The 22,771-nt window shown below is 44.4% G+C and overlaps 1 protein-coding gene across 5 annotated transcripts in view; it reads right to left on the bottom strand.

The window, feature by feature from the left end:
• The window catches only part of Stx18 (syntaxin 18), a 124,035-nt gene that overhangs the window by 29,981 nt on the left and 71,283 nt on the right, over positions 1 to 22,771 (bottom strand). For all 5 annotated transcript variants that reach the window (XM_077803360.1, XM_077803359.1, XM_077803358.1 and 2 more), the window contains exons 3-5: positions 13,312 to 13,427; positions 11,499 to 11,576; positions 11,269 to 11,335 (exon numbers count right to left, since the gene is read on the bottom strand). In XM_077803360.1, the coding sequence (XP_077659486.1) occupies positions 11,269 to 11,335; positions 11,499 to 11,576; positions 13,312 to 13,427 (261 nt within the window). The remainder of the gene's footprint in view (positions 1 to 11,268; positions 11,336 to 11,498; positions 11,577 to 13,311; positions 13,428 to 22,771) is intronic.

Here is a 22,771-nt window from a genome sequence, read left to right on the forward strand (position 1 = left end):
GGAACCATCTCTGCACTTCCTTCCTGAACTTCTTCCTACAAGGGGTCTCCTTTTCCACCCAGGGGGCGTAGCTACACCTATTCAGAGAGGCTCTCCCTGCTACCCAAGGACCCTGCCACTCCTCTGCACCTGCTTGCTTCCTCCGCAGCAGTGATGAGTCTGTCATGCCCTGTCTTTTATCTGTCGTCTGTGAGAGCAGCTCTTTGCCTTCATGAGTCACGTTTGCTGCTTAGCCCTGGATCCTGGCATTCAGTGCTTGCTGATGGTCTAGATAAGGGTTTCCCAAAGGCCTATGTGCCGAAGGCCTAGTCCCCAGCCCATAAGCACCTTTAAAGGTGAGTCCTAGTGGGAAGTACTCAGGTCACTGATATGCACTTGAAGGGGATATTGGGACCTTGGCCCCTTCCTGTTTGTCTTCACTTCCAGGCTTCCATGAAGTGAACAGACTGCCTTTGCCACCCCAGGCCCAACGCAAGAGGGCTAAGTGACCAATACCTCTGAAACCATGAGCCAAAATAGACATTTTCTTCTGTTAAGTTGGTTATCTTAAGTATTTTGTCACAGTAATGGAAAACTGATAGTGTTCAGTAAGTATACGTTGAATAAATGGATGCTTTACAAATACCAGTAAATGGCTAATGAGAGAGAAAAACTTTGCTTCCTTTGCTGAAAAGAAGCTTTTTAGTTTGAATCCATCCCATTTATTGATTCTCGATTTTACTTCTTATGCTTTACTACAGTGACACAGCCATATCAAACAACAGGCCCCGTTATGAAACAACAGGCCTTGTAACAGCTTTATATGACACTGTGAAAATCCCAGGCAGAGTGCTAGGAGGGTCTGTGATAAAGTCCATGTTGCCAGGCAGGCTGTAAGTAAGGGAACAATGGAAACATGTGAGGGTGACTTATTAATGCCAGCTAATGTTTACTGGGGGCTTATTATATACTGGCCATTTTTCTAATAAGCACTTACATGGATAAATGTATTCAATTCCACAACAATCGAAAGAAGGCACTAGTAGTAATGACCTTTTTATAAAGAAGGAAACCGAGGCCTGAGGAAATCTGGACACTCATAAGGGTCATAAAACACACGGCTGGTTTGGGACAGGACCTTAGGGACCTAGCTCTGGAGTCCACACTATGTCAATTCAACGAGGAAAAGAATGTCTGTTTAACAAACATTGATGGAATGAGTAGATATTTATAAAGAATAAATAAACTCCAACCCCATTTCACTCCATCAAAAAATTAATCTGACACACACAGTAGACCTAAACAAACCATCAAGTCAAAAAGACTCTAGAAGAAAGCATAAAAGAATATTTTAGTGACCTCTGGGCAGAGAAAGCAAAAATTTCAAAAATCTGGCTTTCTCAAAATCATGTTTCTATTCATCCAAGATATCATTAGGAAAATAAAGAGACAAACCACAGAACAGGAAAAATTATTTGTAGCACGTATCTGACCAAGTAATTGTATATACAATAGATAAAGAACTCCTATACAAACCAACAAAAGGACAGATAATTCAACAAGAAATGGGTAACATATTGCTAGACATAGGGCACGTCTGTTAATCCTAGTGACTCAGGAAGCTGAGGCAGGGGGGTTGCAACTTTGAGACCAGCCCCAGCAACTTAGTGAGATACTCAAAGTTTAAAAACTAAACAAGACCGGGGATGTGGTTCAGTGGTATAGCACACGTGGGTTCAATTCCCACAACTACAAAACCAAACCAAAACAAAACAAAAGAACCAAGAAGAAGAAAAAGAAAAAAAGGGGAGGCGAGTGGTAAGATACTTGAATAGATGCTTCAGGAAAAAATATACAAATGGTCGATAACACACGAAAAGGTGGGACAATGAGAAACCCCCAAGCATTCACTGGGACAGCTTAGGAAACAATCAGCCCCTGATCGTAGTGGGGACCCGAAATGTATGTAAGCACATATTGCTAGAAGGTATGTAAAACAGTGTTACTATTTTGAAAAACTTGCGGCAATTTCTTACTAAGTTTAAGAAACATCTCCACCATGGCAGAGCAACCCACACTTAGGTATTCATCCCAAAGAAATGAAAAGAGGTATCCACATGAAGGTCTGCAAATGCATGCTCACAACAGCCTTAGTCAAGAAATGGAAGCAACCTGAAGTTGCCCACGTGAGACCCGACAAGCCAGCTGTGGCACACGCCTGCGACGCAGCACCACTGGCAGCAAAGAAGGAGTTTCTGACAAGGGCAGCAGGGACAGGCCTAAAAGATGCAGTACGCAAAGAGACCACACAAACAGCTCCAAGGATGAATCTATTTAAGAATAAACATTCCACATTTGATTTTGTATATAAATATAATTATAAAATTTAACATTTGCTACTTAACAATTTACCTCAAATACTGCTAAAGATAATTTAGTAACCTGACACATTAGCCAATTTTGAAACTAGCTTAAAATAAGACATGTATCAACCAGAATTTTCAGGTTTTTTTACAGTTACTAAATGACAAATGGCCTAACAGTTCCTAGCCTGTTTTCCCATCTATAAAATGGGGCTGTGAGGGTATCTTTCCTGTCGAATTCCTTGTTTATTTGCAAATGCTTCCTTAGCACAGCCAACAGCCACAGTATGAGCTATTACTGCTACTGTTCTGTGGTTGCAGTTGCTGTCATTAGTGTGGAAGGAGAAATGGCAGTGGTTTGATAAAGAAAATTTCTTCTGAAGTAATACGCGTCCAGCACACATGGCCACCGGCAAGGTGCAGGCCATCAGAGGAAAAGAAGTGATGAAATCCATTCATGACTCAGAGCTGAGAAGCGGGTGCACTGAGTGATCTGCACAAGTGACTCAGCAGGGTCTTCCAGCGCTGGCGCACTCGCAGCAGATCCCTCGGCTGGCACACCAGCGGAAGGTCAGGAGGAGTCTTGACAGACTGGCAGGGGAGAGGTGTGGGCAGCCTTTTCCTTGGCCCTGGTGCTCAGCAGATGCCCTGCTGCCCTTGCAGACTGCCTTGGTCATCAGGTTCCTCCAGCAGTTCCACAGACCCCACATCTGGAGGCTGGATCCTTAAGCCATCGGCAGAGAAAGACAGATTTAGAAGAGGGCCTGGAGACAACAGAGGGCTTGGTCCTAGCTTGCCATTTATCTACTGCATGACCTTGCTTCAATCCTCTCGCTCTGAGTTTTCTTCATCTGTAAAACCGAGAAAACGCCACCCTCCTCAAAGGGATGTGGCGAAGATGAAATGAGAAGGGGCCTAGCGTGGAGCCCGGTCCGCAGCAGGCGCGTTCCTGGGCCGCCTCTTGAACTCTCAGCCTCCTTCCCTCTTGGTGAGGTAGCTCACTGAGGTTTTCTCACTCTCACCTCCTGACGGTGAGAGACCTGCTTTTTCCACTTTCACATCGGCCACTCAGAGTGGATGCAAAGACTAACACAGATTCCAAAGGTGCCATGTAAAATATAAAGGCTTTATAAACTCTTACTACTACTATTTTAGAGCACAGAAATTATTGGGAGCTTCACAGGGTAAGTGTCACTTAGTTAAGATCTTGAAAAGGGTAAGATTTTGCCAGGCATAGGGGAGAAAGGATCTTCTAGGCATAGAGAATCTAGGTCGAGCTTCTGGGTCACAGGATGGCATTTAACTTTGGATAATTATATGGCTCTTTATAATACAGACAGAATAACTTCATATTTGCATTAGCCACATATGAGAGTTCCAGTTGCTCCGTGCCCTCCCCTTCATATATCATTTTAAATTCATTTATTCTAATGTATGAAATGTATTTTGTGGTTTTGAAAAATTTCACTATGAAACAACTATATGCGGCAAGGAGGTATAGTACAAAGAACCCTTTTTCCTGAACCATCAGGGAGTAGGTTGCCAAACTGATGCTTCTTTACTTCTGGCTATTTTTTCCCCCAGTACTGGGAACCAACCCCATGGGTGTATTACCACTGTATTACCATTCCTTTTTTTCCCCCCTTCTCTTTTTATTTAAAAGTTTTATTGGTTCTTTTTAGTTATACATAACAGTAGAATCCATTTTGATAAAATTATACAAGCATGGTCCCCTTTTCTTTTTCTTTCTTTCTTTTTTAAATTTTGAGACAGTCTTAAGTAGTCCAGGCTGGTCTTGAACTTGAGATCCTCCTGACTTAGCCTCCTGAGTCACTGGGATTATAGGCATGTACCACTGAATTACCTTTGACTATTGAATGTACTCTTTGATATAACCAGAGTACAGCCATCAAAATCAGAAAAGGCATATCAATACATGACTCCCATCTTTTCCTTATATCCTGGTTCATTTTTGACCAACTCAATAATCTCCTTTGTTCAAAGGATCCAGTTCAGAATCACATGTTGCATTTACCTGTCATTTCTCTTCAATCTCCTTCATTTGAACAGTTCCTTCAGTGTCTCTTGAGTCCATGATTTTGACACATAATAATATGCCAGTTATTCAGCAAGATGTCTCTGAATTTGAGTGTGACGTTTCCTGGTGACAGGAGTCAGGCTGGGCAGACATCACAAGTGCTGCTGAAACCTCACGGCAGCCCATCAGGCGGTGTGCTCTCACTATGCCCACTGATCAAGGTGGCAGTTGCCGGGCATCCCACCACAAAAATTAATCTTTTCCCCTTTGTAATTAACAAGCATTGAGGGGAGGGTGCTTTCACATTATATATTTCAAACTTTTAATTAATTAATTATTCATATTCCAATGGACTCATGATGTCTTATTTCATGAAATATTTTGTACTCTGCTGTCACTTCTTCTGGCTCCGGTGGTCTCCAAGTGGGCCAGGAGAAACCCTTTTACACTTTAGACATGTCCCTATCCTAGAGTCCTTCCTTGCTTTCTGATACAATCAAAAGTTCCAGGCTCATTTTGTGCTCTCCCTGCCCCAGCCTAAGAACCAGTCATTTCTGCAAGAAGGGTGGTTTCTTGACACTGAAACTCAGAAACCAAGATCTGCTTATTGCTACTGGGGTGTCACTGCATCCAGGCCCTCCCAGGGGACAGAATTAAAAGACACATGCATGCATTTTTGTATGTACACATACATTCATGCCCACAACCATATTCATTTCCATGCTGCCTGTGGAAATAAGATACTATGAGTTCACATTAGTACCTTTCCTTCTGTCCCATGACTACAGGCCTCATTCTGGCTTCTTCCCTTTCACTTCTATAGTGAGAAACCTGCCTATCCTCCTCTATTTCTTCCTTGATCAACCCCTTACAGGCACTCACCCCTCATTCCTGCTGCCCGCCACTCTTCCTGGTGGGGATGCACCACTCCTCTTGTTGGGGCTGATTGCTGTGTTGACCATGCTGCTCAGCTTGACCTTCCACTGGGAAACCTCAGCTGCCCACACTGCACCCCTCTTACCCCACCTCACTTCATGGCTCCAGAATTGAACTGTTTTGGTAGGGGAAGGGCATAATTGACTTTTGGATGAAGGTTCCTTTAACATCTGCCATCTCTGTATCCAGAGGATGGCAATGTACCAGTTTTCAATTTAAATGAATGAAAGACTGCAGTGCAGTGGACTGAGACATAGGGGAGTGCCTTTTTCTTTTTTTCTTTTTTAACTGATAAAAACAGATTCTAATTATACACAGAGTATCTACTGAGATCCTCAGGGAAATTACAAATTAACTAGTTGAAGGAAATTTGAAAACAGCCATTTTAAGAGTTCTCGGGAGGATCAGCATCTACCCCATTCTGATGGACACTGACCTGGCTAGGCCCACCCCTGCCTAGTAGGCTTCCAGGTCCCACCTTGAGGACCTTAGGATTCTGTTTAAAATTTTAAAAGAACAAAAAGAGACGTAAAAGGGGAGGTGTAGGGAGGGAGGGAGAGAGATTTTTGGGCTTTAAAATAAGAAAACATGGGAGAAATTCTTTGCAAACCTTAAATAAGGCCCATATAAATCTTAGAGAGAAATGGCTCTTTTTCCAGATTTAAGGACTGCTCTTATGCTGTTTTCCTGCCCCAAACAAAGGCTCTGGGTGGAAGAGTGTTTTCGGTCTGTCACAGGATCGTCTACAGCACCCAACATGGCTTCCAGGCAAAGGGCAATGGCTCCTGCTGCCTGGACCAAGTTGTCCCTCACACAGCAAAGGCGCAATGGGCCACAGATAGGACCAGTCACACACTGCTCACGATGGCCTGTCATAGGACAAGCACAGAAAACAAGAGCAAGCACCTGCAGCCCTCTGACTTTGCCCTCCGATCATTTGTTTCACGTCATTAAACAGACTACACATCAGCTCAAGTGTCATCTGCCTGCTGGGTTAGTCACTTGTGGCATAACCTCAGAACCTGTCACATGCTGTAGAACACACACCTTGTCCACAATAGACAGCAAAATACTGAAGCAAAGAAATGGTTCTGAGGGACTCTGCTCTGAGCCAAGTCTACACAGACTTTCTGTAAAGAGCTACAGGGTGAATATTTTGGACTCTGTAGATTATATATAGTGTCTGTCTCACAGCCTTTCTTCTTATTATTTTACCTTTAAAAAATATAAAAAAAACTTTCAGTTGGAGGGCTGTACAAACAAAGCCAAGGTCTAGATTGGCCCATAGGCCGTAGTTTGTTGCTCTCTCTTCTAGGCAATGATTAAGGCCCTGTTACAGAGTAAACAGTGCAACATTTCTGTCATGGGTCTGCTGTCACAGGGCAGAGCTTCTTTTTGTTCTTTCTTCATCTTGATCACTGCCACTATCATCATCCCCAATTACTGGCAAAACTTATGAGCTCTTACGAAGTATAGGGCCCTGGGTTAGAGGTGATGGATACAAAGAAGTAAAAGATACAATCCTCTCCTTACCAGTCTTAGAATTCGGAAGGGGTGAGAGGGCTAAATTATAATATAAAGTGCCTTCTTCAATTACCAGGTAAGTACTGCGATATTATGTACTATAAAAGGAGGAGAAGAAATGAAATGCAGTAGAATGTTGATCTTTTGTATCAATATTAGGAAGCAATTAATAATAACTCAAGATGTCCTGCCTAGCCATGGATCAACGCAGCCTTTTCCAAGGTGCACTGGCCAGCTGTCCGCACAGTCGTGGCTCCATGCAGGCAGGCCTGGGATAGGAGGTTGCATAGACTATGAGAACTCTGAACACGAAGTGCCTCTCTAACCTGTGTGACAATGGAAATAAATAAACCTACATAAGTTTTAGGTGAGATCAGATAAGTACACCTCACTGAAGTCACCAGGGTTTCCCCAGAGCTCTTGTCTTCCAGAATTCATAGTCCACGTGCTCAGCACCAGCTTGGCGCCACATGAGGGCCTTGCAGTAGTTGCAGAGCTCTGGCCTCCCAAGCTGCTGGTGTGCAACCTGCTCAGTGGTGGGAGAAACCCTCACCTCCCACTAACGGATTTCACTCTTCTCAGCTCTCCCTTGAGACAGGGAAAGCAGCCCAAAGTTTCCACTTCTAAGAACATGAGTGTACTAGTGAAAGGTGAATGTTTGGAGGATGGGCCAGAAGAGCAGACATAAGACCCCAATAACAGTGATCACTGTCCCTCTGCCCAGCTTGGCGGGTGCCACTGCCACGTCAGAAGTGAAACGCCTCGAGGATGGGTAAAGAACCTCCATCTAATAATGGCACTCACATTTAAAAAAATAGACTCATGGTCAGAAAAATGCAGAAAGGTCAACTGACACTGTTTACGGCTTAATGAACAAAAGAACTTTCATCCAGTTTGGTACGAGAGCCCTTTGGTATGGTAGATTAACATGACAGCACCGTTCTACGAAGATAATCCTAGCATGTAATATCTTTCTTCCTACACCATGAACAGATTACAGCAATCACGATGTTCCTTAACCAACATGAGTGACAATAATGCCATAAAATATTTGCAGTCAGATTTCTCAAATCAATTTCATACGAACAACTTTTTTTTAACAATAACCACTGACAACAACAAAAAAAAGAACTCACCGATTCAACTTGACAATGCACCAGTTCCACTACTGTATAATGAGCTGAGGTGGCACAAGGACAAATAAGCCAGTGGCATCTTGAAGAGACAATGTGCTGCACCTGACTGTGAACAGCACACAGGGCACCCATGAGGAGAGCCATAGCACTGCCTGAAGGAGCTGGAAGAGACTTTACAGAGCAGGCAATTTTCACTGGGGCAGGAAGGATGAGCAGAACTTTGTTCACCAGATGAACTGGGTGGGGGTAGGGGAAACAGAACATAAGCATAAGTGAAAGGCATTCTTGGGTGGAGAAACCAGCAAGCATTAAGGCCCAAGAGCCTCAAAGAGCAAGGTGTCTTTAGGGCAAAACTGTGGTAGGTCCTGGCCGAGCATGTGTCACTGGGGACTGCCTAAGAAACAAGGCTGGGGTGCAGTTGCTGTGGCTCTGAATGCCTGCTGTGTCCGGGCCCTGTGAGATACAGCAAGCAAGGGAGTGAGCCCACCTCCCTCAGACAGAGCCCACTGCCCAAGGTGAGGAGCCAGGAGTAGAGGGCTGGACTACACTGTGGAGGGACGCACAGCTCCCCACTTCCCTCCAGGTCTGTGCACAAAGTAACTGGTGCAGGGCAGCTAGCTGGCAGGAAACGGTGCTGCATTTCACTGTCTACAGAGGACTTCCTATCTGACTGATTTTAATGTGTATTTTAGTTGAAACCTCTGCCAAGGGCAGATGGAGGAGGAAGCAGCAAAAGCCTCTTACTTTTCCTCCTATACCTGTTGGGTCTCCACCTGGCATTGTGCAGTGACATCTGCTGCTCCTCCTTGGTAGTAGTGTGAGTCTAGTGGCCACCTTCCCACCTTCAGGGTCCATCACCTGCCATCGGAGTCTGAACTGCTTCCCAGGACCTGATTAGACAAACTGGTCTCTGCCTGGGACGTTCTGCTCACCGGTTCCCCAAACCTGGACTGCCTGCTTCCTGGAATTTTCAAAGCCAACATGGATCCACTACTTGAAAATCTGCCCAATCACTCAGGTTCAGACTGCAGTTCAGTGGGCAGCAAACTCAAATTTGCCGAGCCCCTGTTTCCTCATTTATAAAATGAGATACTAATATTTACTAATAAGGTGGTTGCAAGGCTTAAAGGAAATAAATTAACATACTGCCTGACATGTGGCAGGTGCTTGATGGTAGATGATAAGTTAACATTTATTACTCCAAGTATTTTATGTATCCATTCATCTTCTTCCCACAACACTATAGTTATGAAGATAGATACTATTAATTCTTCCATGGTACAGGCAAGGAAACTAAGGCACAGAAAAATAAAGCAATCTGCTCCAAGTCACACAGCTGGCAAGTGCAGCCAGAACTCCAGCACAGGCTGTCTGGCCACTGGGGGCCCGGGCTTTGTGCTCACCCTCCACCAAGCCGCTTCTCTCTTTGGACTTCCTGGTGGCCTCACTGATTCCGACCTGAGAGCACTATCAGGGGCACCTGACATGATACAAGGAAACCTGTCCCAAAATATTATGTCCTGATTAAGTTGGTTAATTTTTCAAGTTTTTATAGCAGCCCAGTCTGCCTCTAAGTTCCCTGAGGACAAAGACTATATTTTTTGCTTCTCTCAAATTACTCTCTTGGTACATTATATAATAGTAACTATCTGCTGTCAGATAACTTGCCTGATCTACTTATTATCATCCCCAAATGCTTCTACCCATTGGCATTTACTGTTTCAAATCTATTTAACAAGTGTGCAGAGAAAAGCTCACATGGAAGGCCTCAGACTGCCATCCTTAGAAGGGCCTGCTTGCAAGGCTAGCTCTTGGTGCATCTGAGAACCTGGACTTTCAGGAGTTGTGCCATCTAGCTGAGAGGAGCAGCTCCCCGTGACTAAGCTGGGTGTAAACAATGTGAGCTGAAAGGCTGTGACGCCCAACCCTGCTTTCCTGCTGGCACCTGGAGTTCTGATATTGCCAGAGAGAAGGTGCCATGTGACCAGGTGCCAGTAAAATCCCTGGGTAGTGAGTCACTCCTGAGCTTCCCTGGTAGACCACACTTCACCCACTGTCACGAGTCACATGCTGTGTGACTCCCCTAGAAAGTGTCCTGGGGGCTCCTAAGTGTTCTGGTGTCATAAGGATTTTGTCCCATAGGCCCCCCCCCCCTTTGATGTTCCTCTCTGTATCTGTTCATTATGAGAAACCAGTCATGAGCAGAGCTGAGGCCAAGTCCTGGACCTGAGAGCACTCTCGGGGGCACCTGACATGATATAAGGAAACCTGTCCCAAAATATTATGTCATGCTATCTTCTCATAATGTTCTAGAATATTTCCAAAGTTAGTTGAGAAGTGCTCAAGATTCAGAGTATGGACATAGTACTCACTGAGGTGTTTTATTTGTTTGTTTGTTTTTTGTACCAGAGATTGAACCTGGGTGTTCAACCACTGAGCTACATTCCCAGCCTTTTTTTTTTTTTTTTGGAGGTAGAGTCTTGCTAAGTTATTGAGATGGGCTTTGAACCTGTGATCCTCTTGTGTCAGTCTCCCTAGCCACTGGGATTATAGGCATGTGTTACCACATCCAGCCCACTGATGCTTTTCAGTCTCCATGATGGGCTGGGCTGCTGAGATGGCTGCCACTGTGCACTGTGCCCAACATTGTAGGAGGCTGTGTGAGCCCAGATGGGAAGGTGGACAGAGGCACACAGAGGTGTCACAGGAAATACTGGTGCCTGGTCTGCTACTTCTTGGCCGTGTGGCCTTGGACAAGTCAGAACAGTGCCTGTGTGAAATGGGTGCTGGGCTTGAAAACAGGTGTGTGCTCAGAGCATGTGGCATCTCACAAGTACATGGGTCACAATGGCCTTATGGAGCACTGGTCACTGTGCCAAGCTCCTCCCTCAGAAAAACTCTTTCAAAGATAACAAGAAATATGTGGGGGACAGAGATTGGGGTAAAATGGCTTCATAGAATAATTAAGAAGCAAAATGGGTAAGAGCACAAATTTCAAATCGATCCCAGCTCAGCTACCTCCAGACTGTGGGGCTATGGGTGAGTAGCCCAACCTGCTCAGCCTCAGCTGAGGAGAGTAACAGTACCTGTGAGCCAACAGAGCTGAGCATAGCACCTGGCACACAGACTGCAGTAGGCACTAGCTAAGGCACTTTATAAAGAAATTCAATCTCAATATACATCACAGAGGAAGTGCTCTGTGAACTTGAGTTACCACTATTATTATTATTATTATTATTATTATTATTATTATTATTATTAACTGAGAAATACCAACAGAGGCCATACTTACAATCTCTTCTTATCCACCACTCGTTTAACTCGAATGGCTCTCTGCTCTGAGTAAAGTTTACACACTCCTGTTGAAAGGAAAATAGCAGAACAGAGACCATTTAAAATGGCTTCTCAGGCAAAGGTATCATTAAATATAATGAGACACTACCATCTTCAGCTAGCAAAGCTGAATTCTGAATTCATCTATTGTGAAAGGCCACATTTGACCTTTAAGGGAAGATGAAATACTTTTTAAGTAATCTTGAATGAAATCCAGAACAGCAGTCCTGTGCTCCTTCACTTGCTGGGAATGTATCTCCTTGTGGGCTGTAACAGAAAAGACAACATTCAGGCTTCTGTATTCAATGAGCCTAAAAACAATGCATCAGATTCCCTTTCTTTATTAAAGGTATTTTTTAAAACACAACCACAGAGCAAGTCTTATGTAAGTGAAACTGTTTTTAACAGTAAGATAAGGCTTTGCCAGATGAAAGATTAAAGCCAGAGGAAAACTAGTCAAATAATTCATGGTTTATTATAGCACTCAGGGACAGTCCTTGATGCAGTCCCTTCTTGAGGACTGACCCCATGTGTACTGGCAGCATCAGTACCCATGCTGACCTTTAATAACATGCTAAAATCAAGCCTAAGTCCTAACACCCCCTCTGGGCCTGCACTGTGCTTTGGCTTGGAAAGCCCCAGCTCTTCCCAGTCTCACACTCCCAGGACCCCTCAAAACTGAGGTGAACTCTCCACTCTAGGAACCTTCCATGACGCCCAGTCACAGAGGTGCCTTTCCTGTGTGGACTACCACACAGAAGTCTGATAGACTTAGCAGACTGAAGTCTGTACCCATTAGTCTGGTAAGACAACTACCACTCATGGAGGGGACAAGTGCCTGCTGTATGCGGACACTGAGCTCACATCCTACACAGCCACCTTTTGAAGGGACCAGGTGGCGATTCTGATTATATCCACTTTCACATGAAGAAACTCAGGTTCGGAGGCCAAAAGGAGCCTCAGGTTCTGTGGTTTGATACTTAATGGCTGGTTTTATTAACGTTCACATACACTTTCTAGGCATCTCAATAAACGCAGAGGTGAAGAGTATAACCATACGTAGGGCTGCAGAGCTGAGATCCCACGAGGGACTCAGGGATTTTGTGAGACTTCGCAGTGTTTTGTGTTTTCTAGAATGTCTACAGCTTTCACCAGACTCTCTTGATGGCCCATCAGCTCTCATGGAAGCTTCCCCAGGAGAAGTCTGTGTCTTGAACACACGGCACCCTGACACTTGGAATGCTAGATCATTTCATGTGCTCTACCTGTCTAAACACATTTTAAAAGATGTGAGGAAGACACATAGCTTGGGAAGGCATCCCAGTGCTTCAACCAGAATGAGACTGGGCAAGAATGAGGTGACAATGGCCCTCTGGTGCCAGGGTCAGCTCTAGGAATCTAGCTCAGTTTTCATAGTAATGCTGAGATGCTTTCTATAATCACTTGCATTTTACAGAGGAAGAAACAGGCCCAGGAAGATTCAGTGACTTGTCTCAGGCCACACAGATCAAATATGGCAGAGTGGGGATGCCTCTCTCAGCAGCAACAGCTCAGATCCTTCCTCTTGACTGCAAGAGAGTGACACCAGTTTACTATTGCTAGGGCAGGTGGAGCATAAGCTGCCTTCTTACTTTATTATCCACATGCCAGCCAACCTGCCCCACTAACTGCCACACACTGCAGGCACTCGTGGACATCACACACGCATGTATGCACACATATAATTTGCCTTTTCTGACCTTGGCCCCTTAGTAAATTTCTGGTTCTGTTTGATGAGGTCCATCCATCTCCTTCCTCCCATCTGTTTAACTTGAGTGGTGGCCTATTTGTGATTCTGACTGGCTTAGTTTGTTAAAACATGGATCAGGAAAGATTCTGAAGTTTTAAACTCTGACTCTCAGTAAGAACCTAAGAGGGACTGTGGGTGGTTGCTCTTCATGAATCCTGTTGAACTACTTGACACATCCATGGCTGGCTGTTTGCATCTTTCAGAGCACTTTACCTTCTGTTCTGAGTTGCTGGATTGCTTCTGAACAGGTCCTCATGAATATCTGAGCATCCTGGTCTATCTGGTCACGTTCTGCATCTGTCATCCTCCCATATTCAGACATGATATGGCTAATAAGGACAGAGGAAGAAAATAAGAGGGCAGCAGCAAATGAAGACCCAAGGGAGTGTGGGCAGGGGGAAGGGAACAGCTTCCCTGATCCACTGACACCAAGGCTGAGACCTGGAGGAGAAGGAGGAACCGGCTGGGCTGAGAAGTGGGAGAAAGACCTAGAGGGTGGCACATGAAGGCTGTGAGGCAGAAAAAGCTTCCCAGATAGCCCCAACTGCAGGTCAGTTAAGGGAGGGAGAGACAGATGGTTTAGGCAGAAGCCTGCAGGGCTTGGAAAGAACAGAGGACTTGACTTTAGAACAATGGGGGGCTCCAAAATGGCTTTGTGCAACCCAATGACTGGCAGTTCATCCTGGGTGCTGCCTGGAGAATAGGACAGGGAATGGATTTGGGGTTCTTGAAATATCTGTGAGAAACTGGTTTGGGATGCAGTCCTTTGATGTTGACAAGCAGTCTTCACAACTCACAACAAAGGTGCTTTAAGAAAAAATATCATTTCCCTTGATATTAAATTACACCATCCTAAAATTGCCACTTTTAGTTACACAGCAGCTTGAAGCTCAAAATATGGTAGTTTTATTACAGCGCTCATGGTTGTAAGAGCCGGGCAGGAGCGGCAGCATCATTACTAATGGTGATGCTGCTCAGTCCAATTCAACACTCTGGACTCCACATCAAATTCAGAATTAATACAGCAAATTAAAGGGACCTTACAAATGTGTCGGTGCTAGCCACCAATTCTCACTGAGGGCAGAACGCCAAGTCCTGGTCATCCCACGCCTACCCATAGCCTCGCTTCCTGTGGCTCACCCCTCAGGCACTTCACACTGGCCACATACTGAGCAGCAGCGGACCAAGCAGGCTCCTGCCTCCCCTCAGACTGGGCCTCTGCTTGGATGGCTGCCCTGGGTCACCTTTCCTGACCGTTCCCCACAACACCTGTCCCCCCAAGGTTCCCCACAGCACTTGTCTAACAACATCTTCCCACCTGTGCTGGTCAGATTATTGTCTCTCAGTGTCAAAGCTGCCCTCTGCCTTCTCTGCTTTGTGACATGGAAGCAAGCTAGGACTCCCAAACCCACTTTACTGCCATCTGTTCCTTATCCTGCTTTATTTTTCTTTATTGTATTTATTATTCCCTGAAAGAGTAAATATTTATGTCTCTCTGCTGTCAGCAGAATGCAAGCTTCACGAAAGTAAGGACTGTGTGAGTCTCGTCTGGTTTTGTTTCCCTAGCACCCAGAATGGCAGCTGGCACAGTGTGGGTGCACTAGTATGAGCTGAGCACTTACTATACGCCACATGCTATTCTCAGTGTCTTACAGGTACCCTATGTATGTATTTAGTCCTCACAATGTATTCATTCACTGCCTTATATACTGAACCTACATATGTCAGGCACTAGGCCAGGGGCTGGGGGCTCAAAATTGAGCAAGTCTCAGTATCAACCCCTACAAAGGGTACTGAACTATAGGAGTGATTGACACAGAAACAGGGAGTACAAGGAACTATAGTGAATGGTGCTGGTGTGTGTGTGGGGGGGTGGATGTGGAATCCAAAGTGATAGTGGTCAGTTCATACAGGAAAAGGAAAGTACCCACACAGAACACAGCAGGGAGGACCAGCTTCAAGTTTCCCAACCTTCAGATGGTGCTCAGAGTAACCATGTCACCTTTGCTCCACACCAGAGCATATCTGAGCGAAGGGGGAAAGGAGTAAACAGGCTGGTTCCATGGAAACCAAGCAATAGTGATGGACCTCTGGGGCACCAAGGGTCACTTCAAAGGGGCAGCACATCATACACATGTGGTCAGTATCTCTACATCAAATGTGCCTAGCATTATGTCTACACTATTTTTTAAATAAATATGGATGGTATTATGATGAGTATGTATATATGTGTTTAAAATTGTTACTCTGTAATAGCTGTTTCTCCAATATCAATAGGTTTTCCAAAAACACAGTGGTCATACAAAATACAAATAGTCCACCATCAGTTGAATCAGGGTCCCTGCAATACCAAAGCTGGGATCAAGGGTGTATTTGATGGAAATAGCCACTGGAGGATTTTACACAGGGGAATTTGCTATTTGCATGGTTCCTCTGTGTGGGTGGCCTGGAGGCAGATGAAACCACGTGCCCTCAGCCCTGGTTAAGAGACCACTGCTAAAAAAACCTAAGCCAGGTAGTGTCTATGGTGGTGAGGACAAATCTGAGGCCTAGATTGCCTGGGTACAGAGGCAGATAAGGAGCAGTTAGAGGGAGTTCTGGGTTTGCCTGAGGGCATGCAAAGCCATAGAAACAGAAGAGAGCACAGGTTTGGAAGTGTTAAGGTGCTGGGCCACATACAGGGACTCACACAGGAGACAGACTGGCTGGAAAAGGGATTCTAACTCAATGTTCCCATGATATTTTAAGAATAGCAGTAGGTCTATGGTGGGCACTTGAAAACAGTCATCAAAGTAATGAAGGTTGCTGATGATGCAGCTTCAAATTAGATTCTAACAAAATTACTACTTTTTAAAAAAGGTTAAATATCCGTCAAATATTTCCAGAAATATATCCTCATAGGATATGCACATATAACTTTATCAAAGTTTAATTTTATTTTCTTTATTATGTACAGAGAGATAATTTTATTAGAGATCTCAATTTCTCTAAAAATTAGACTCAATTAAAGGGAACTATGTTGGATATCAGTTTAGATTAGGCAATTACTTTAGGGAGAGAGGAGGAAAAAAACTGGGTGGTAAGTTTATTCCATAGTTCAGAAATTTAAAGGAACATTTATTTTTGTTATTTTGTTGATTAGTATTGTAAGAAAGGACAAGTTCAAAATAACCAAATACCATGAAGTTCTATTTATTTTTTAGTTTTTTTAAGTGGACACAATATCTTTATTTTATTTTTATGTGATACTGAGAATTGAACCCAGTGCCACATGCATACTAGGCGAGCACTCTACCACTTGTGCCACAACCCCAGCCCTGTCTATTAATTTATTATACAACTAGAGCATTCCTGAGGATTGAGAAGAAGAGAATGTTTAAGACACTGTTGTAAAGGTTCCTGAAAAGGTATGGGTGGGAAGTCATATACTACAACCTGATTTTTACTATAAATACTAAATCAACAGATTAATTTTATAATGCATATTGGGCATGTACTATGTATATTATGAAATGAATCTACCCAATATGATTTATGAAATTAAAGTTACTCTCTAAGACATAGAAACAAAATATAGACTCTGTTTTCAATACACTGTACTACAACAAGTAACACCTAAGGCTGATGTATGTGTTCATAGAGCATAAACAAAGGCTGAGGCTGTGGACACTTCTCATCACCAACACTAACCACTGTTCTGGGCTTCACATATATTTGCTTACTAACTTCCCCAAACTCTATGAGGTAGGTACTACTATAAATTCCCATTTTACACATGCAGCAACTGAGGCACAGAGAGATTACACAACTTGCAAGGCTATCCAGCAGTCATCAGCAGAGCTGGGGTGTGACCCTGGGCAACTACTCCGATCTCAGATGTTACAACTCTCTCTAAGGCATCTCTCATGCCATAAAAGGCAGAAGAGTTCAGAAGAGTGTGCACTTACTCTCCTGAGGACACCTATAAACTAATCTTGAAAGGCAGGTGTGGCCATGAGAGGCAAGAGTAGAGCCCTGAATTTGAAGAACCGTGAGTGGTTCAAACTGGCTGGACATAGGACAGGTGGAAGGGATGTATCCTTGGTGGCCTTCAGTGAGTCAGAGTTTTATTCTGTGGCCAATGGAAAAGCTGAGCTTGGTAAAGATAACTGTGGGAATACCATGCTGGAGGAACCATGGGGAAGATCCAGTCCTGGGTTGATGAGGTTAAGCACAGAATCTTGTCCTATTTATCTTTGTATTCCTAGCATCATGTGATAGGTATGGGCTCAATAAATTTTTGTTCAAATGAAATTTAAGAAAGGGAAAAGGGAGGTGAGTGATTGGGAAGAGGAGAAGGATCCAAATGTAAAACTTCCAGTAATTAAACAGACATTGGAGGTGAAGTATTAACAGAATGTGAGATCTAGGGCATAGGTGAGCAAGAGGCAGAGTAAAGACACAGACCCAGAAGGAATAGAAGAAAGCACTGGAAACGGAAAGGAAGGAACTAATACTACCATTTGTCCTTATGATACAATTTTAGAAAGATAAGAAATAATGCTCTTGAGACCAAATGTTCCATAACTGATTCTTTGTTCTGAAAGAAGAAAGTGTGGGGGCTGGGGATGTGGCTCAAGCGGTAGCGCGCTCGCCTGGCATGCATGCGGCCTGGGTTTGATCCTCAGCAACACATACCAACAAAGATGTTGTGTCCGCCGAGAACTAAAAAATAAATATTAAAAACTCTCTCTCTCTCTCTCCTCTCTCACTCTCTCTTAAAAAAAATATGTTAAAAAAAAAAGAAGAAAGTGTGGCAAACGGTCTTTCAACCATTTCCTGTTAAAATATTGAGAAACTAAAGGAGATTCTAAAGTTCGACAATTTATTAAGGGGAAAGGGAAAAGTTACTATGACATACAATGCAAGGGCCACAAACCTGAGCCTGAGCTGAGGATAGCTCTGATTCGAGTAAATGCTCGCTAGGGCTTAATAAGCTGAAGTGAGAAAAACATTTGTCGGCAAAGACTGCACAGCAGACAGCCTTCATATATTTGGCACTCAGAGCAACTTGTCTGCTTGGGTCTTGTTTAATTTATCTGGTTTTGTGTGTTCTAATCTCAGGGTTACCAGGCAGGCCTGGCCTATAGGAAGTAAGGAGTAGAGGCCATGAGAGAAGAAATATTTGGGAGTCAGGGCCTGATGTGGCCAATAGCAGAAAAAGAACCAGTACTGAACGGCTTTCCAGGTAGGTGAGCCTAGGATCAAGTGGGACTCAGACAGATCGAGATACTGCCTTACCGGATCACTCTCCTAAGTGGCCCCCTAATGGCACCTGGCAATAATGCTGGTGCCTTTGCTTGCCCCTCTCCTGAATGACCATTCCACATCTCTAGTCTCCTCAACTTGCCCTCGCCTCCTTCCTCATCTTCAGTGTCAGTGACCACTCTGCTTTCAGTTTTCTGAGAATTCCTGTAAGCTCCTCCTCTGGGCCCATAGACACCTGCTCTTCTGCTTCTGTGGAAGCATCTCCTGGTGACAGCAACTCCTTCCACCTGGGCACTAGAATGACCCTGGCAGTTCTCATTTCTCCTGCACCACTAAGCTTGGATGACGTGATGTATGCATCCAATACTTGGACTTTGGCACAGAGTGAACCTATATGAATTTATTACTTATTAATATCAAAATATTCCTACATGCTGGATATTTCCTACCTACATACAAACATGGTGTTATTTTCCCCAATTTTAAAACAAAAACAACTTTAAACCAAACCTCCAATCCCATTCCATCTCCCCTGCCAGGTACTGCTCAATGTCACCCCTTTTCAGTAAAACTTCTCTCAGCAATGCTTCCATTCTGGGTGACCGCTTTCCTGGCCATTCTCACTTGGACCTGATACAATCACGCTTTTAACCCTCCTCATTCTGGCGTCAGCAGTAATCACCAGCAACTGTCATGGTGCTCAGTACATACCTTACTTTCTTATTTCCCGTAGATTTGATGGCACTCATCCCTCCTCCTCCTCTTTGGCTGCACTGACCTCCATGATAACACAGGGTCCCATCCCCTTCCCTCCCTGGCCGCTTGTCTTCAGCCCTTCTTGACACCTCTTAACTGCCAACCACTTTACAATGGGCAGTTCATGACCTGGTTCCTGAATCTCTTCACTGTCTACCTATACTTGTTACCTTGGTGAGTTCACTAGTCCCATGGCTTCAAGCTGACAAGTCCCAAGTTTCTATTTTCAATCTAGACCTCTCCTTGACCTTGAGACACATCTATCCAACTGCCTGTCCAACATTTCCATTCAGATGTACAATCTGCACTGCAAGTATGTTCAGAACTGAGCCTCTCCTCAAACACTCCTCCAGCAGCCCTCCCCATCTGTGCCGGTGCCAATTCCAATCTTTCCAGTTGCACAAGACTCAAACCTTGGTATCATCTGTAGCTCTTTTTTTTTCCTTCCCAGTTCACATCTAATCCATCAGCATATCTTATTGGCTCTACCTTCGAAACATTCCCAGGACCTGCCTGTTCTTATCGACGGTCGCATCCACCGCTGCCTCTTAGGGCCTGCCACCAATGCCTCCCACTTGGATTACAGTTGTGGCCTCCTACAGGGTCTGCTTCAACACACGGACCACGGACCATGGACCACAGACCACGCTGATTCTGTTAGAGACTAAGCTGAATCCTGTTAATCCTTTGCCCAGACCTCCCAGCGGCTTCTCACCGAAGAATAAAAATCCAAGGTCCTTACAAGATCCTTAAAAGGAACTGTAAGACCTGGCACCCTGCTGTGTCTCTGGCCTCATCTTCGCCTCTACTCCCAGCTCTGGCTCCAGTTATACCAGTCCCCTCCAGCACCTCAACCTTGCAGGCACACTCCATCTCAGGACCTCAGTCTTGCTGGCTGTCTCCTCCTTCTGGGATGCTCTTTCCCCAGATACCCCACAAACAAATTCCTCACTTCTTTTAGGCATTGTCAATGTCACCATTTTAATGAGGCCCTCCCTAATTCACCTTTATAAAACTGTATCTGTTCTGATCTTTCATATGCCCCTTCCCTTCTCTCCTCCCAACATTGATATTTATTCTGTTCAACATCTTACATTTTACTTATTATTTTGTTTCTTATCTGGGTCCCCTCACTCCACATCAAAACTTAAGTTCCACAAAGGCAAGGACTATTGTCTGCCTATTCGCTGATGTATCTGCATCACCAAAAATAATGCTTAGCATTTAGCAGGCTGAAAAATCAATAATCAAATATTTTCTGAATGAACTAAATAAAAAGATAAGGCTAAACTAGAGAATATGGTTGATATGTGGCTACAACTAGTTAGGACTCTCCTGAGCGGATTCCCCACCTTCAACCCCAACACCTATTGGCATCATCCTACTCTAAAAAAAACTTAAGACACACATAGCAGGGACCACGCTCAGCCTGAGGACAGGCCCACCTAAAGGAGAAAGGGATGAGTGAAGCACGGGGCTCCTCTTCCCAGCCCCCCCATAAGATTGGCATCCTCTCCTTCTTGGCATGGACCCTTTCCCATTCCTACTCCACTTTCACATTTTTGGGGGGAGAACTAGAAGAAGCAGGGAAGCCCACAGCCTCTCGGAGAATTAATGTTCCTCTTCTCAGTGAAACTGAAGGGTGAGGGATAAGCATTTCCCCATTCCAATGTTCCTTAGCACCCTGATCTATTCACCTGTCTGGCTGAACATGGTGAAGCCACAACTGGCCATTCTTCTAAGAGGAATCAGAGTGGTGAGCAGAAGCACCCAGAGCCTGGCACTTATCCCTGCTAGAAGCCAGCTCATCGGGAATAGAGGCTAAAGGGATCAGGGGCTCATAAACCAGAAGGGTACTCACTTCCAAGTTATACCCCTGTGGACAGAGCAGACCTATATATGACTGATTCCAAGGACATTAGATTAACATCCTCCTACTCTATTATTTTGATTTAATGGAAACCCAGCTCAGTGAATTTGAAAAGGTCTAAAGGTTAATTTGATAAAGTTCCTTATTCAATTAAAAGGTGATGTTCATTTAGGATACATTGTTTATACACACATGCACTAACCTTTAAAATGACAGAATTCTTCTCGTTCAGTGGCAACAACAGAAACAAAGAAAGTTTTCACTAATTGGTATGTTCTGTTGCCAGGATATTTTAGAAAAGGTACATCTACTAGAATTGGAAAAACTATTTTTAATTAAGATAATTCAGAGATCCAGCCAGAGGCTACCCTGGTTGCATGCTGTTCTGCTCTAGTAAAATGTCATTATTAAAAAAAAATTAAATGGGTCAATGAAGTCTGAGCTCTATATTCTGGAAAAAAAATCATAGCTTCCTAATTATGTCAAACTACCAAAGGCTCTCGGGTCTGAAAGCAATATTTCTATGCATATTCTTTCAATTCCAGGATTGTACTCCATCTAAGATGGACCCAGAAGCAGGTCAAGGCCAGCACACTGTTTTGGGAGGGAAGGCACTGAAAAAGAAAGGCTGCAGACAGCCTGCCACCTGCAGGAGGGAGAGCCTGATGGGAGGTGACGGGTGGCCTCTCTCCCTCTGGAGGGGACAGGTCGGCAGTGGGATGTTTCTGGTGTTTTTGCATGGATCAGCTTGCCCAGATGATACGTCCTCTCTCCTCACCTCTCCCCGGTGGCAGAAGCAGGAACTTCTAAAAGTGGTGCTCAGGGCAGAAGAACTGGACACACACCTAGCCACCACTCCTTTCTCTTTGCTGCCACCTGTAGGCAACAGGGATTGTGCCCTATTCCTCTCTCAAGATGCTACACAGGGGCCTGGCCCTGCTCTCTGGGTTCCAGGAACTACACTGTTCAGTGGCACCAAAAGCTGAGCGGGTCTGTCCCTGGTTAAGAAGTGAGGATCACAAGGCCACCTACCTGCAGACCTCAGATGTCAACCAACCAATGTTGAAGCTGATAAAGATGCTGTTCTCCATCGTCTCTGACAAAGCTGATATCACTGGTGTGACTCTCGAATCCTCAGTCTTTCCCTCCTCCCTCCTCTCTTTCTCTCCATCACCCCACCCTACAGGAAATGGGTGGGTTTTGTTTTGTTCAATAATTCCCCTCCTCAAGTACATGGTAGTCAGATGGGGTTCCAGCTCTATTTCCATTCATCAAGGCAATTCCGTGTGCCAGGAGCTCTCACACACAAATCCAATCCTCACACTATCCACGTTTCATTAGAAAGAAAACAAGCACAAAGGTGTTGAGCTATATTCACTCATATGACTAACACATGACAGAAATGAGACTGGAACTTAAGGTATGACTCTTTAAAAGGGACCAAAGACAGAATAGATGTGGATCTCAGAGTGCATGGGTTGTTAATGAACTGTAGCACCAAAAAAAAAAAAGCAAAACCTGAGTTTCTATAACATGGCCACAGACTGCTCAAGAGGAAGAAGGCTTTAGGAATTAAGAGTTCTATGTGATGCTCAAAGATGGGTAAGTGACGTGCTTAAGCCACACAGCAAGGAGTGGCAGAGCTGGTCCAGACCCACAGTTGTTGCAACTGCATCTGGGAAAGGGAAAAACAGTGTGGAGGAGCAGAGCTCTGGGTTTGAGGATGCCTGCCTCAACACTACTGCAGTTATGAAGGCATAGTGGTACATGTCTATAATTCCAGTGGTTTAAATGCAAAGT

This window comes from Urocitellus parryii, chromosome 10 (assembly GCF_045843805.1).
Source record: "Urocitellus parryii isolate mUroPar1 chromosome 10, mUroPar1.hap1, whole genome shotgun sequence".
In the NCBI taxonomy this organism is placed as follows: Eukaryota; Metazoa; Chordata; class Mammalia; order Rodentia; family Sciuridae; genus Urocitellus; species Urocitellus parryii.